Source organism: Loxodonta africana, chromosome 13 (genome assembly GCF_030014295.1).
Source record: "Loxodonta africana isolate mLoxAfr1 chromosome 13, mLoxAfr1.hap2, whole genome shotgun sequence".
Taxonomy (NCBI): Eukaryota; Metazoa; Chordata; class Mammalia; order Proboscidea; family Elephantidae; genus Loxodonta; species Loxodonta africana.
Window position 1 is genome coordinate 39,662,773 of NC_087354.1, and position 17,157 is coordinate 39,679,929.

The 17,157-nt window shown below is 39.6% G+C and overlaps 1 protein-coding gene across 12 annotated transcripts in view; it reads right to left on the reverse strand.

Annotated features, from left to right (window-relative positions):
* Nucleotides 1-17,157, reverse strand: part of PEAK1 (pseudopodium enriched atypical kinase 1) — a 270,520-nt gene that overhangs the window by 25,800 nt on the left and 227,563 nt on the right. For all 12 annotated transcript variants that reach the window (XM_010593772.3, XM_064267232.1, XM_064267240.1 and 9 more), the window contains one exon: nt 10,275-10,471. In XM_010593772.3, coding sequence (XP_010592074.2) covers nt 10,275-10,471 — 197 coding nt within the window. The remainder of the gene's footprint in view (nt 1-10,274; nt 10,472-17,157) is intronic.

Consider the following 17,157-nt stretch of genomic DNA (forward strand, 5'->3'; position numbering starts at 1 on the left):
GCATTGCTAGTGGGAATGTAAAATGGTGCAGCCACTGTGGAAAAACATTTTTGCAGTTCTTCAAAAAGTTACCATATGATCCAGCAATTTCACTCCTAGGTATACACCCAAAAGACTTGAAAGCAGCGATTCAGATATCTGTATACCAATGTTCCCAATAGCCAAAAGGTGGAAACAACCCAAGTGTCCATCAGCAGAAGAATGGATAAATAAAATGTGGTGTATACATATAATGAAAATGGAAATATTATTCAGGCCAATACCTCATGAAAAGATGCTCAATGTAAACCATTAGGGAAATGTAAATCAAAACCACAATGAGATACCATTTCACACTAACTAGGATGGCTAACAGTTAAGCACTTGGCTGCTAACTGAACGGTTAGTTCATAATAGCTGAAACATGGAAATAACCCAAATCAACTGATAGATGGATACACAAAATGGCACAGTCATACAGTGGAATATTATTCAGCCATAAAAAGGAATGAAGTACTGATACATGCTATGACTTGGATGAACCTTGAAAACATTATGCTAAGTGAAAGAAGACACAAAAGGCCACATATTGTAGAATTCCATTTATGTGAAATGTCCAGAACAGGCAATTCCATTGAGACAGAATGTAGATGAGTGGTTGCAGGGGCTAAGTAGAAGTGAGAATGTGGAGTGACTGCTAATGAGTTTCTTTTTGGGATGATGAAAATGGTCTGGAATTAGATAATGGTGATGGTTGTACAACTCTGTGAATATACTAAAAGCCGCTGAATAGTATACTCTAAAAGGATGTATTTTAAGATGTGTAAATTATATCTCAATAAAGCAATTAGACGATTCATCCTTAGAAAGCATCATAAATTCAGTTTTCAGTCACAACTTTCCATTCCTCTGTGGCCTTAGACTCACCAAGGACATAGGGATTGGGCATTTACTAAACTCTTCCTGTGATGGTAAGGCCCCCCTCCCAGACCTGCCTCAGTCCTATTTTTCCTGGCTAATATAAGAAGTCAGAGCCATAGTACATTCACAAGATGACAGAAATATGCTCTGTTGTGTCAAAATGAGAAAGCCCTCACATTCTGTCGCTGACCCGGACCTTTCAGAGATGAAGTGATATGGAGAAGGTTAGAAGCAGCGAACTGTACCAGTTCAGGTCCTATAATCCTTGTCTGGCTACTGTGACAATCTCATGATTCCTTTCACTCCCTCCAGTTTTTGTCTTGCTCACTGCACTATCCATTGGAGGGAACTGTTTCAAATACCAAAGTTGATCATGGCAGTCCTCTGCTGAAAATCCCCCAGTGTCCTCAGGATCAAGTCCTAATCTCCAGTCACAACAGGCAAACCTTTCATGACCTGGTGCTGGTGTACCTGTTTCTCTTACAGCATTCCCTTGCATCCTAGGCCCCAGCTACCTGACTGCCTGCAGTGTCTTCAGCACTCTTGGCTATTTCATGCTTCTTTGTGCTCTGTGCCTTTTCTCATGGAGCCTTCTGCCCTCTCATCTTCAAACAGTCTCTCCTCCAAGGAGCGTTTCTTACTCCACCCCCCAAAAACTGACCTCTCCTTCCTTGGGGCCCTAGATAAACCCTGTGAATATTTCTTAGTACTTACAAGTTTACTTGTGTACCTGTCTAAGTCTCCTACTGATTTGCTCACTGAGGGCAGAGACTGCATCTCATCTATATATCCAGAACCAAGCGAACAGTCTGGCTCTGAGTAGCTGATTAGTACATGTATGATGATTGAATAAATGGAAAAGAAAACTGGAAACATGAGCCTATTCTTGCTCCTTCCAATGAGGGCCCGCTATCTACCCATTTCTCCAAATCAGAACAAAGAAAAACAATCATGGAGGATTCTAAAAGCGTTGTTTTTTTCTTTTATTTTCCCAGAACTGCCAACTGAGACAAGGTCTATTACCATCAGGAGCTCCTTCATTCTTATCTGAGGAGTCGGAAGAGGGCTGATCATGTCACTTTGTACTACCTACAGGATAAAGTCCAAACTCCTCAGCAAGCTGGTCAAGACTCTCAGTCTTATCTATCACTATTTCTCATGGGCCCTTCTACCTGAGTCACTCACTTCCTATTCTTTTAATATGCTCCATGTTTTTATTTTTACATCCCTGCCTCAGAAGAGGTGTTCCATCCTAACTTTACTTATTGAAATTCTACTGTTTTTTCAAAGCCCAGCTCAAATGTCTCCTTTCTACTCAAGCTTTTCCTACTCTTTACTCTGCCGCCTCCAGATTGGAAGCCATCACATCCTCTGTGTTTTCTTAGTACCTTTTGGCTCTATTAGAGGATTTTTGGAATCCTGATGGTGCAGTGGTTAAGAGCTCGGCTGCTAACCAAAAGGTCGGCAGTTTGAATCCACCAGCTGCTCCTTGGAAACCCTTTGGAGTGGTTCTAGTCTATTCAGTAGGGTAGCTATAAGTCGGAATCAAATCTACTGCAACAGGTTTTTGGTTTACAGCATTTTAAGCCTTTTATAATGTGTGTAACGAGACCTGGTGGCACAATGGTTAAGCACTGGCTGCTAACCGAAAGGTCGGAGGTTTGAACCCATCAGCGGCTCTGCAAAAGAAAAGACCTGGGGATCTGTTCCTGTAAAGATTAGAGCCTAGAAAACTCTATGAGGCAGTTCTACTCTTTCATATACGGTTGTTATGAGTCAGAATTGACTCAACAGCACATAACAACAACATGTGTGTACACACACACACACACACAGGTATGTATTTTTTTTTTACATTCCCTCAGAACCTGCAGTGTGACGCACCTGGCAAGTGTACTGGTAAATGGCTACTGAACTGAAGGAAGAATCAGAAGAGTTGGTTATCATTCCAAATTGAGATGGACAGCCAAGGGGGCATGGAAATAAAGATAGTTAATAGTGTCTTTTCCTCCCAAACAGCAGGATATGATCTCCTGGGAGCTAAGGAGTTGCTTAACTAAAAATTTCCACATGGGAATCAGGAACGTTTATGCTACCAATGAAACCACAAAGCATTCCACACTTCGTGCAAGTAGGTCAGGCCATTCTCCCAAGTCTAAAAGTGTTTTTAATTTTTCTTCCTCCAAGAACGGCAAGCTCTGCTAACGAATTCCAATCATTTGGGCCAATGTTTTAAAAGCCTGGTATCTTAGCTGTTTTTATTTTAAACATTTGATCCCGTACATTCCTCTCTAGCCTCTGGGACCAGACACTAAGCTTGGCTTTCGGCAGGCCTGATATAACATCACATGCTCTACATTTTTGTGGCATACCAGCACTCTGAACAGAAAAAAATACATTGTGTTCTAGATCTTGCCTTGCTATAGGCTAAAAAAGTTCTTTTGGACAAATATGTCTGCTTAAATCACACTTGAACCTTATCCTCCTCTCTTTTCGAGCTTCCATATTCTATCCTTTCATTTTCTCCCTATTTAAAAATGGTTTCAGGCTGACAGACTAGGTCCTATATTATGTTCTGAAAAGCAACTGATGAAAGAGGGATTAAAAGGAAATGATTTAATGACCCTACTTCAAAGAAGCCATCTCGGGAAGGAAAATGATTGACATGGTGCTCCTTCAACTTACAACATTGGTATGATAACAAATAGAAAGGAAATAAGAATATTAGCTCTAAAGATCGTTATTTTAAAGATGATTGTATATTAAAAAAAAAAAAAAAAAAACCTGTTGCTGTTGAGTTGATTCTGACTCATAGTGACCCTACAGGACAGAGTAGAACTGCCCCATAGGGTTTCCACGGAGCAGATGGTGGATTCAAACTGCTGACCTTTTGGTTAGCTGCCGAACACTTAACCAGTATGCCACGAGAGCCCCGATATACCGATCTACTGAAAGGCACTATCACTAAAGTCACATCAAGGACAAACCACATCAAATGTTTGCTTAAAACGTGGCAATCATCACAGTCTTAGGGTGCTAGGGGTTAACGGCACTTAGCGATGACCCACTTGGATAGGAACAGCATGCTAATGATCATAATTACCCCCCTATTCCAACAAGACAGGAACAGGCATGGTCTCCTGGTTGGTCTCCCATCCTCCAATCATCTCCTATCTAGCTCCTAGAATGATCTTTTAAAATCCCAATCGTATCTCCCTATTCAAAATTCTTCAGTGGCTCTCTACTTCCCATAGGGAAATAACACTCTTGTGATACAGGCATACCACTTATGATCTGGACTTGCTTTCCCCCGTCTCATCTTTCCCACTCTGCCCCCTTTCACTCTGCACTCAAGCCACCCTGAATTAATTACTTGTAGTTAATTTAACATTCCTTTCTCTGTCAAGCTTTAGGCCTTTGTGCGATACTGTTCCCTCCACCTGGAATGCCCTCCCTTGCTTTTCTACCTGGCAAACAACTACTCTTCCTTCAAGCTCTGCTCAAAGCCTTTGTGACCCTCTCCCAGACTCCTCCAGGCAGAGGAGGCTTTCACTAACCTTTAAATATCTGCAGCACAGCAACTATCACATAGGCTCCTAATAGTCTGGCCTTATGCCTGGACCAGGAGTCCTTGACAGCAGCACTAGTATTCTCAGCACCTCATCTTGCAAGTACCAGGGGTCAGTAAATGTTGGCTGAATAAAAGTATTAAAGCCCAAATAAATGGAGCCATTTTTCTATTTAAATTGAAATTTCAATCTTCTTTCCCTAATTTTTTTCTAAGGTTCATGACAAGTAATGTAGGTGAATAAAAAAGGCACAGGAGGGTAGAGGGCAAAAGAAGGGATGAACATTTCCAAACTAGGAACTAAGCACTGCTATTTTTAAATATAGATGCCACATACCACCCCTTTGCACTGGCCTTGTCAAGTGAGAAGTGTCTTTTGTTGGCTGAACCCAAACCAAAACCCAGCACCTATTATAATGTTTTCCTTTGACAGCAGGCATCAGCAGTTTAGAAGAAGGGTCCTAATCTACCTGGGCATTATTATTTTACTGGGTTCCACCACTGTCAAATGTAAGCAACAACTGGCAAACCACAGGGAACATTAACTTCATGCCAAATAATAAAACAAAGCTGAACTCCAAAGACCACTTTGGGCTTAGTCTTAAACATATACACAGGCCACCTTAAAGAATGTCAACAGTGGTGTAACAGGTGACAGACTCAATTTTTACAAGGCCTCATTGGTGAAAACCTCTCCCAGAGCAAAGATTATTTATTCGGGGGTAAGTTAACTATGCAATTTGAATATTTCACTCTGTCAACTAATTCTAGCATATAGGAAACTATTTTTAAATGTGAATGCAGTTAGCTTAAAAAACAGGGACACAGTCTATGATTTCTTTTTAAATAGCAATAATTACATTTTTAGGAAGTACAACAAATGCTCAAAACAAATGTTCAAAGCTGTCAATCTCATTTTTTTTTTTTTTAACATCCAAATAATCTTAAAAGCATGCAATTCTTTAATCTTTAGATCCAAATTATTAGCTTCATAGTGTGTGGAACAATGTCAGGGTTAGAGAAGTTGTTCAGTAACTTTTTACTGAATAAATGGTAATGTACTCTCATGATGGTTAAAAAAATCTGCGAGTTAAAATGAAAGGACTCCATAATTACAACATCAAGGTCAGCAGTGTAATGATACTCTTTTAGGCACACCCATCTCTTAAAGTTTAACACAGACAATCAGTATGTTGCCAAAGGAAGTTCTAGAGACAGAAGACTTTCAGGTGCTTTCTTTCAGGATTTGAAGGTACAGCCTGAAGGAGACACTCAAGGTAAGTAAGTTGAGAAATGTGGATAATTTCTTTTGAGAACACAATGAAAGGAAACAGAAGCATGGCTTATATAATTCCTTAATTTAAAAACCCCTGAATTAAGACCCAAATTAAAAAAAAAAAAAAGTCAGCTGATTAATGGAGCATATAAACCGTAACTTGAAGTTTTCCTAAAACCTTCCTGAGGAAGGTTTCCCTAATCTGGGAAACTTACAAAGCCAAACTCAAAACTCACGTGTGGCTCATTCACTGAAACATGGGCCAATGACCAGTCACTGTGTGCTTTAGCTACTATGCGAGGTGGCAGGGACACAGAAAGAGGAACAGGCCAAAAACCTGCCCTCGAGTTAAGGCAGACTTGATAAACATCTTTCTAAAGAGCAATGTATAGAGTACTCTGTTACAAAGCGAGTGAAGAACTAAAGTCACCACCTGATTTCCAACAAAGTAGAAGTCATTATATGCTCCTGATTTTAGCAAGCTGATAAAGTAGTCAGACACGCCAAATGAAAAGCCAGTGATCTTTCTTGTAGACAGTTTGAGATAGACACGAGAAACATGGGGAAAATGTTAAAAGGTCTGATTAAGAAGACATTCTATCACTTCTCTGGGAAATCATTTTGGATGGCAGACACCCTGCACAATTCAGTTTGGGGTAGATTAAGTTGTCATAGATCAGAGTTTGTTTAGTGATCTCATATGACCTCCACACAGAGTAAAGTCATCATTCTGTAAGGGGAAGCCTTCTTAAGGGGTTTTCAATTTGTGTAAAGACCAATACGGTTTTTGTGCAACAATATAACCACCCCCCTCAAAAAAAACCAATTCTTTAAAACAGTGCTGTTTAATAGAACTTTCTGTGATGATGGAAATGTTCTTTATTTTTGCTGTCCAACACAGTAGCCACTAGCCAGGTGTAGCTATTGAGCACTTGAAATATTGTACACCTCTAAAATTGAATAGGAAACCCTGGTGGCGTAGTGGTTAAGAGCTATGACTGCTAACCAGAAGGTCTGCAGTTCGAATCTACCAGGTGCTCCCTGGAAACTCTATGAGGCAGTTCTACTCTGTCCTACAGGGTTGCTATGAGTCGGAATCGACTCGACGGCAATGGGTTTTGGGGTTTTTTTTTTTTAAATAAAGTTTGCTTTATTTATGTTAAGGACAAGAAAAAGGGCATCCAAATTAACCCTGGAGAATGATCTCTAAGGTAAAAAGAAAAAAGTATGGGTTGCACAAGTCAGCAGCTTTTTGTGGGAATGGCTGAATCACAACAGCTCTTGTTACATCACAGAGGAGTTCTGAGACTGCCTAGAGGGTAGAGAGGTCTAGTGGGAGATTCTGGAGTAGGGTGATCAAGGTCTATTCCAAGTGAGTTTTTAAACAAAACTTACTACTTTTCAAAACTATATAAGAAATGTGGGAACTACAAAAGAAATTCAAACCATGTCCCTTTATTTTGCTGTTATTAGCAGACCTTGGGGAACTGGATCTGCCACAGCTAAACTGCTGCAAAATGTCATCTCTGCTCTGGTTGGTCCCGTTAGCCACCTTGGGGTCCTGTATCCTTTTAATGTTTCACAGCCTTGGTCATTAGTTGTGCAGGCAGCCCATGCTTTTTTTAATTTATATTTTGCTGTTCTGCTTCTTCAATGCCATTTAATAAACATTTTTAATCCTTTCCACTTTATTCTATACTTTCTGGCTGGCACATCTAACTATTTAAAGGAGAAGCAACAACATACCCTTGGGGAGAAATAAAGGAACTTCATCATGACTAAGCACTTCTATGTACCAAGTACTTCGTCTGCCATCAGTCCTATGAGGTAGATGCTATTATTCCCTCATCCCAGATAAGGAAACTGAAGCTCAAGGATATCAAATAACTGACCCACATCCACAATCATGCAGACAGGCAGTGGCACAGCTGCGATTTGAACCTAAATTTGCCTGACCTCCAAAACCCATACTTTTTCCTATGTTATACTGTTTCCTAAGACCACTTTACAATATAAATTTCAGAAATAAATCCCACAGTAAAAATGATGGTAACCCTGAACTTCCCTTCCTTAGTTTCTTCTGTCTATCCATCTAATATCTCATTAAAAAAAATAATAATAATAAAAAGAAAGTAGTCATTATGGAATGGTTCTGGAATATTTAAAGGAACTAAAGCTATTGCATCAAGAGGTTTTGCTTCCTTCTAGTTTCTAAATACACACACACACATTTTTTAAGCCAGAAAAGGGCTTTAAATCATTAAAATATTACTCAAAGGGGTAGTTTAAAATTGCATTCTTGTGAATAGCTTGTTTTTTAAAAGTATTTAAAAAGGTAAGGCCCAATGCCACCATTAGGAAAAACAACAACAAAACAAAAAAACCCTCAGCTAGTAGAACCAATGGAGTCAATCCTATCTGTTACTCAGTTATTAATTTAACTCACGTAGTAAAACCTTTCCAAAGAAGCAACTAACTCTGTATCTTATGGAGTCAAGTACATAGCCACTTAAGCACTTAAGGAAAAGTAGTCAACATTTTATGGGCATCACATACTTTGAAAAGTAACAGATAGAAAGAAAGTTACCTTTTTGATTAGGGCATCTATAACCTAGTATTTTTGTACTCTAGGTAATCATAATCTTTAAAAAAAAAAAAGTCTTAAATTCTGTGTCTGAAAGTAGAAGACTTTAAAAAAAAGGGACACACATAAAACAAAATGAGATTAAAGGGGCACACTGGTCCAGGGGCAAGGACTAGAAGGTAGGAGGGGACAGGAAAGCTGGTAATAGGGAACCCAAGGTCGAGAAGGGAGAGTGTTGACATGTTGTGGGGTTGTTAACCAACATCATAAAACAATACGTGTACTAACTTTTTAATGAGAAACTAGGTTTGTTCTGTAAACCTTCATCTAAAAAGTATGATAAAAAAGGAAAAAAAAAAAAGGGACACAGCTGTAGTCCTTCAATATTTTGTAAGAATTTAGTGGTTAGGATCATTATTGTCCAGTGGTTAAGACCAACTGGGCTCTTTCCAATCTTGGTTCAACACTTGCTGGCTCTGTGACTTTGGGCAAGGAAATTAGCTTCACTTTCCTCATCTTAAAAATGAGAATAATAATCCATAAGGCTGTTGTGGAGATTAAATGAATTAATATATGTGAGGCACTTGGAATATTCATGGAGGTAATGCTCTATTTTTTCTACCAGTCTGTGTAACTGAAAAAACAAATGAAATAATTAACTTTAACTGATGGTGACTAATGAAAAAATTTAAAGGGCTGCATAAGATACCACACTATTAGTAAAAATTCCTGTATACTTTACTAAGGACATTATGAAAGAAATTTTGGTGTAGTAAGAATGTCTGAAATGTAATTCCTGATATGTTATAGTATCTTAGGGCATATAGTAAGTAAAAAGTAAATTTTTCATCTTGTAATATGCCCCATAAAATGTAAAAGAATGGGAAAGGATCAATAAACTTGATTGACCATAAAATCAGTTCCAACTGGAAAATGGTATCCATGATGGTTGTTTGCGTAAACTGTACTATACTTTCCCGCACCTCCAGTTCTGTAAGGTTCTGGAACTTAGAATGGAAGTCTTTCCTTACACAATGTATTTTCAGCTGCATGTGGGTTATTATGACTGAGTTGCCCGAAAGGACACAGTACATTTTTTCTATCATTTCACCTCCAATGATAGGGATCTTACTTTCCTTGAATCCGCTTGGCTCCAAGCCATAAATCTGGGATACGTCGTGGTTTCCTCACGCTATTCACATCTAACTAACCACCAAGTCCTATGTATTTTACCTTTAAACTTTAGTTTATGCTTCCCTCCCTCATCTCTCTATGTGGCCCTGCAATAGTTTCCAACTACCAGATTTCCTGCGAACAACTACTTTGCTTCTAATCTGTCCTTGCATGACAGCCTAAAATACACATCTAATCACAATATTTCTCTGCTTAAGATCTTTTGATGGTTCACTAACACAAACAGCAAGAAGTCTATGGTTTTAGCCTGAAACTCAGGATTTTGTCTAAGTCTCCAGCCCCCAAGCACCAAGTTGTTGACCATCTCCATGCTTCTGCTCATGCTGTTGGCTCTGGTTGGAACACTCTTCCTTCCCTCTGTCAATCACCTAAAATAGCTCAGGTATTAATTATTATCTCCAGGAAGCCTTCTTTTTACCTCTCCCCTGTGCGATATAAAAAATATTCCATGTGTATATCACTGCATTTATAATATACTGAAATTATAACAAGCTCACCCCTCCCCCACCCTAGGTGAGTCCTTCAAGGCATGCCCCATGTCAGCACCCTTAGCACACGGCACAGGGCTCATGGGAGCAGGTGCTCAATATGTGTCTTGTAAACACCAGGGTTTTTTCTGATATAGGTAAAAATTTATAATTCCAATTTTTGCTCCAAGAAGCAATAAAATCATCCCTCCAGGGAAATACAGCATTTGGCTAGTGCATAAAAAGGCAAAGTTTAAATACTACTTACGTAACACTTGCACTTACCTAAATTGCTGTATGTTGCACTACAAGAGCTCAGGTCCACAGGATCTGAAGTGTCTTCTTTCTCTTCTTCCCTCTCCAGTTCTGGTAAGGGCAGTGCTGATGTGGCTGAAGTACAGCCCCGGCCATCTTGCTTCACGACAATAGTCCTTGGATCCCGAGGAGAAAAATCTTCTGCTGTCACTTCATGGGTCACATGACTGAAACAAACCAGACCACACTTGTTTGGATGTGATACTGGCATTCAAAGGTCCTGCTAAAATTTCGATTTATGGAAGGCATATACTCTCTATAAATGTAAATGACTGGCCCTATAGTCACAGCAATGGTTCATAACCCCCAACATACCTGCCTGAACACAGAGCAGTCCTGCATGCAGGCCAATACTCTATTTACCTTGATCCATACCTACTGAGACCCCAGTTTGGTAAAGGAAGTATGGTAGGCTGAGAGAGACGATTGAGAATGACAGGCAAATGGTGGAACTTTTTTTTTTTTTTTTAGGTAGAGGGTGGTGATAGTGATACCAAAAAAACCAAACCCATTGCCATCAAGTCGATACTGACTCACAGTGACCCTACAGGACAGAGTATAACTGCCCCATAGGGTTGCCAAGGAACAGCTGGAAGATTCAAACTGCTGAACTTCTGGTTAGCAGCTGTAGCTCTTAACTACTGTGCAGAGGGAACTAAATCCTTGACTGGTTAAAGGCAACTATACTAAAGTATTTAGTAAAGTACTACACTACACTATAGTACAATATTGTACTATAGCACTATAATGCTATGTTGTTGTTGTTAGGTGCTGTTGAGTCGATTTCGACTCAGCAACACTATGCACTACAATGCCATAGTAAATACTAAGTACTTCACTATATAGTATTTATGATATACTATTTACGGGAGGTCCTGAGTGGAGCAAATGGTGAAGTGTTCAGCTGCTAACCAAACAGTTGGTGATTTGATTCCACCCAGAGGTACTCTGGAAGGAAGCCCTGGCAAAACCAGCCACTGAAAATGCTGTGGAGCACAGTTCTGCTCTGATACACGTGGGGTCATCATGATTTGGAATTGGCTCAGTGGCAGCTGATTTTTTTTTTTTTTAAAGGATTTACTAAAGTATTTAGTAAAGGATCAGGAATAAAGTTGAGATTAGAATATCTAAATATAGAAGCAACTGTTTTAGTAGGTGAAGTGAGGCCAGGAAGGTCTTACTGCCTGCAGGACAGAAACACCAACCTTCACCCATGTGCATGCAGCAGGTAAGGCAAATGGAAAAGAAAATCCCACGTTCTAGTTATTCTCATGCATTAAAAGGAATCTGAAGCACATACCATTATGGTCATACACAATGCTTTGTGTTCCCAATCTTTTTTCACCACTGCTCCTCTGCTTATAGCTACCTCTTCCCATCTCCCACAGCCCCCGGTCTGCTAGAACTCTACTAATTCTGTTGCTATTAAGTACAAGGGGATGGAAAGGTCATTAAATGCTGGTGGAGAAACCTGGCCTAGTTAGAAAATCTCAGTGGGCTGGTCAATGGAATAAATTCAAAATCAGGCATGTTTAGAAGTTTCCAGGTCCAATGAAAAGTGTCCCTAGACCTTCACACACTCACCAGCTCTTCTTCCTATTTTCGTTATGGCAAAGGAAAGGAAAAGAAAAGAAGGAAAGGAAATATCTCCTATACTAAAAACCAAAAAACCAAACCCATTGCCGTTGAGATGATTCCAACTTACAGCGACTTTATAGGACAGAGTAGAACTGCCCTATAGGGTTTCCAAGGCTGTAATCTTTACAGAAGCAGACTGCCACATCTTCTCCCAAGGAGCACAGCTGGTGGGTTTGAATTGCTGACCTTTTGGTTAGCAGCCAAGTGCTTAACCACTGCACCACCAGGGCTCCTTTCTCATATACTACATGTTATTTCTAGATTTTCAACCAGTAATGAGTCATGGTGACATTTATAGGTTTTCTTTAAAAGAGGTACTTTGATCGTGTGTCATCAGGTCATATATCACCTGTGGATTTGAGAGTGTAGATCTGAAGGAGTGCCTTCTTATCAATCTTTCATTATGGAAATCATGCATGCGACTTGACAGAAAAATAAGCCTTGAAGTCTGCTGGATACACAACTTCAAAAATATTCTTTCAGAGCTGGCAGAGCCAGACGCCTCTCCACACTGCGAGTGAGTGAGCAATAAGGGGGAGGTTCTTATGAGAACTGGCTTTTGGGCACAGTGGTGAGATGGGAAGGAATCACTTTACCAGCAGCCAACAGGGTGGTCTTTGTAAAAGAGGCCTCGTTCAGTAAAGCATGCTGCCTTTTCACCGTGGGCTCCCCCGGGGTGATCAACCCCAAAGTGGGGTTCCAAATAAAGCTGGTTTCTCCTAATACGGAACATTATAAAATCAAGGTAACAAGGGACTCAATTCCCATGCACTGGCAAATGACACTTGAGAGACATTCTTGGGCAACACTTAGCATCAAGATCACACAGTAGTTATCAACACGCGCCAGGAGAGGAAAATTGCTCTTTGCCGGCTAAAAGAACATAAGCTATTTAATTTCAAGGCAATAAATATAAAGTGATTTAGAAATATCAGCCCCCTCAAGAGGAAAAAGATTAACGTTTCAGAAATCCTCTTCTTATTCTAGAGTCAGCTTTAGTGTTTCCTAAATAGCTATTTTTAGGTTTTTTAGTCTCTGCAACTTTGCCCCCTCCTACCTTTTCTCTTTCTTTTCCCCAACCTCCTGACTATTTTGAAAGGAAAGACCTCCTTTCCATTTATCAAAAAGTATTGGTGAAGGCTGGTTCAGAGCCATGATCCTACCTCCATGTGTCTGCTTTCCTCCCAGGGAATAGGCTATTTAGAAGGAGCCTCAGCTAGTGTGAAAACCACAGAGAGCTGCTACTGTTAACCTGTGAGGAATTCCCTGGGCACGGTGGTTAAGCGTTAGGCTGCTAACCAAAAGGTCAGCAGTTCGAATCTACCAGCTGCTCCCTGGAAACCCTATGGGACAGTTCTACTCTGTCCTCAAGGGTCACTATGAATTGGAATTGACGTGACAGCAACAGGTTTGATGTGGTTTGGTTCCCACATACATTCAACACAGCTCTGTGCTCTGAAGAACGTCTCAAAATAAAACACGTATGCTAAAAAGCAAGAAATATTAAAGACTCACCCACTGTACTCACTCACACAATTCCCCATTAAAGAAAATTCTCGCAGGGCCTTCTTGAGTCTGTTAATCATGTTCTGAAACTCTGATGAACCACAGCTCCCACTGAGTTCTGGAGAGCTAAAAGTTGGGCAAGCTATGAGCAAAAGGCTTGCATTCTGCATTTTAATACCACCCACTGCACTTTAACCTTTACTTTAGGGATCTGGTCTAGGAAATGTGCCAAGTTACCTTTAGGGAGCTAGGCAAAGTGAAAGCTAGTTTTATTAACTCTTTGAGGACCAGGGGAGAGGCAGCAAAGCCTATATTCTAGATAGTTTTCATAAGCAGATTTTAAATAAGGGTACTGGCCTATTAAATCACCAGTTAAAACAACTGTAAACTATAAAGAACTATGCAAATAGAGTTGATGACAGTAAAACCACATGGATTTGCAAATGGCTGCTAAGATTTTTAACCTGGCTTTACAGTGACAGCAGTATCTAAAAAGGAGTAAGAATTTTTTTTAAAAAGCATCAATGATATGTCATGTCCTGATGCTTGAGGGAAGAACAGTTCCTTGTGTGATGAAAATGGTAAAAGGCGGGGAGGGAGAGGTTCTAAGATTTCAGGCTTAGATGTGGTAACATGGTGTGACTACAAACTGAACAAAGAATTGAGGGCAGCAGCAGAGAAGGTTGATTCAGTCATCACGTATAAGTAACATAAACAGATCAATCATCCAGGAAGAAATAAGAAAGTAAAAATATAATTTATTGATCATTTGACATATTGCTTTTGTAAAGGAATTTAATTTTTGACCACTGACTGTTGTATATTTAGACACAAAATCAGAAAACCCACTCAAATAATAAAATGACACTTTACAAGTACAGGCTTTACCTTATAAAGTGACACTTTGCAAATATAGGTGGTTTGCCTCCAACATCTCACTGGAGAATTTTTCATGTAAGGGCGATAATATCAAAATGGGAATCAGAGAACTTGAGTTCTGTTTCTCTTTTACTTTGACCTGAACAAACTAGGTGACAGCACCAGGAAGGCGATAATAGAGAAAATGAAAATTTCCCCCATTCCATCCATGACGCAGTTTGTAAAAAATTTTTTTACATTAAATGGTAAAAAATATATATACTGGAATTTCTGAGATGCTCTATCTTAGCATATGTCTTGAAATAGAAAATAATGACAAGGGTAACTAGATTTTTTTTTTTTTTTAATCACTTAAAAACAGAACTGTTAACTGATAAATGGCCCACAAAGAGGAAGCCTGGCTTTTCTATTTTTGCTATTTAAATTCATGTTCAAACAATCCCTAGCTCTATATTGCATGTAGAAAGTCTATAATAACCACGACTTTCACATCTGTGTCCTCAGTAGCAGGTTGGCGGAAACCCTGAGTTAGCCTACTCTTTGTCCTGGGGCTTCAGCATTTGTTCTGCTTTGATAATGGAAGACAACACATGTTTGACTGTACTTCAAACTCTCCAACCAACTTTTCATTAATGACCCGTTTTTAACTGAGATTTGGTAGGTCTGACTTGAGAAAAAAACCACAAGTAACCATCTCCATTAAGACATCTCATTTTCTGAACACACAGAATGAACTTGAGGTGTTCAAATAAAACAGTAATATCGTTAAGAATTTGTCTGTTATACAAATGGATCCCTTGGTAAGGTTATATCTCATCAGTCTGCAATATTCATACATAATTCAAAGCTGCAGAAGCAATCTCCTGAGGGAAGCTCACTTGGCTCACCCAGGTGGTAGGATTAATCATTACACCATCAAATGGAATAATCCTTCTTGTTTTCCTGGTAAATTCATGACAGATTTTTGTAAAAATTCTGTTAAATGTCTGAACGTATTTTTTAAAAAGGCAAATCAAATTCCACATTGGAACAGATTAAAGATCTTTATGTATCCAATATTTCTACAGTTTAACTTTATCTTTGAATTCAACCACCTTCATTCACCTTCAAAGGGGACAGTATACGAAACCAGTCTTCTATAGAGGCCATCTGCCTCTTGGGGCAAATGGTGTTCTAAATTCCTATTTGCCTGCTCTCTTCAGTAACTACATCTGTCCCCAGTTGCCCAGGAGAGCCAGTAAATAAGTGTGTGATTTTTAGAAAACCTTTTTTGCCCCTAAAAATCAGACCAAAGCACATGAGAAACAAAATTTTATGGCTCTGTTACTGGTTTCCAGAGCTGCATATTTCTATGGGGTTGCTGGGGATGATGGACCTTTTCAGAAATGGTATCTGCACTGACACTTGAGGATGAGAATTCAAAGTTATCAAATCCCTCACCTTTGTAATCTATTGGAAGTGGGGGGAGGGAACCTCTCTTTCTTTCTGTCTCTCTACCTTTAGGACCCCCCAAGGTGACATTTCTTAATCCTACCTTATTTTCCAGGTCATCAATTTGGTTTTGCTACACTTTCCAGTCATTGGCATTTGAAGGTAGAAAAGTGTTGTGTACACTGATCACAACCTTAGTGTCTCCAATTTTCCACTAAGCCTTCTGTAGTCTTTAAATGGCAACTTCAAACTTCTTATTCTGAACTGAGATTAACCTTTAGCTGAGATCTGATGGGTTCCTGCTAATATATCTAACACAGTCTGGTCAAACAAAAGTAGCTCTTACTGGTGTGAATGAGTGGCTAAGTCTTGGGATGGGGAAGACCGGCAGTCATGTGAAGGTCTTGAACAGACTCTAATTTCTCCCACTGCATAGACTCACTTTTTTTTTAATGGATGTGCATAGCAAATTAAAAGTGTCTTCAAGGCACTTTTGTCTTATAATTTTGTGTCGAATTGAAGGACAAGCAAAATAGCTAAAAACACAGACACGGTAAATCACTGTTGCCTTCATTGTAATAAGAAAAATTGCAATTTTAAAATCCTAAGAAATATAGAGTTAGAATAGTATCTGGGCAAATTAAAAGATAAATTAACTTTGGAGAAGAGCAATAAAATAAGGTTGGCTTTCTCAATGACGGAAGTATAGAAGTAGCTTCTTGGCATCACCATGTCAGCCTTCGCTTACCCCTAGAAACTGGATGAGATATTGATGTGTATTTCCTGAAAAGGCAAGATATCAGAATACCCACAGCTCTCTCCAAGGGGACTAACCCAGGGAATGGCCCTTCTGGGGTTCTGGACTTTTGCATTGTACCCAGAAGCACCAGAGAAGTAGGTCACTACAACTTTTCCCACTTTCCTCTTATCTCCCTCAACTGCCTGTCCGCCCTTAGTGTCAGAGCAGGGAGATGCTAAGAAGTGATTATGTACGTGTAACTCTCGGAAAACACTGCAGGTTCACTGAGGGAATGGATGTGGAGAAGGGATGGGAACTAAGACTACTCAGATTCTACTCCTATTCACTGCACAAGCCAGGCACTTTTCCCTTTAATTCACAAAAACACTCAGGAGGTAGGTGCAATTATATTCATTTCACAGATGAGGAAACTGAGATTGAGAGAAGTAAACTGAAGTGCCTACGATTACATGGGCACTTAGGTGACAGAATTAGGATATGAATTCAATACTATCCAGCGCTACATGGGCACTTAGGTGACAGAATTAGGATATGAATTCAATACTATCCAGCGCTAATGTCCATGTTCTATCACTCTGGTGCCATAGGGTGAGCTTGGTGTACTGCGGAGACTCAACAATAAAAGCTTGATTATGACGA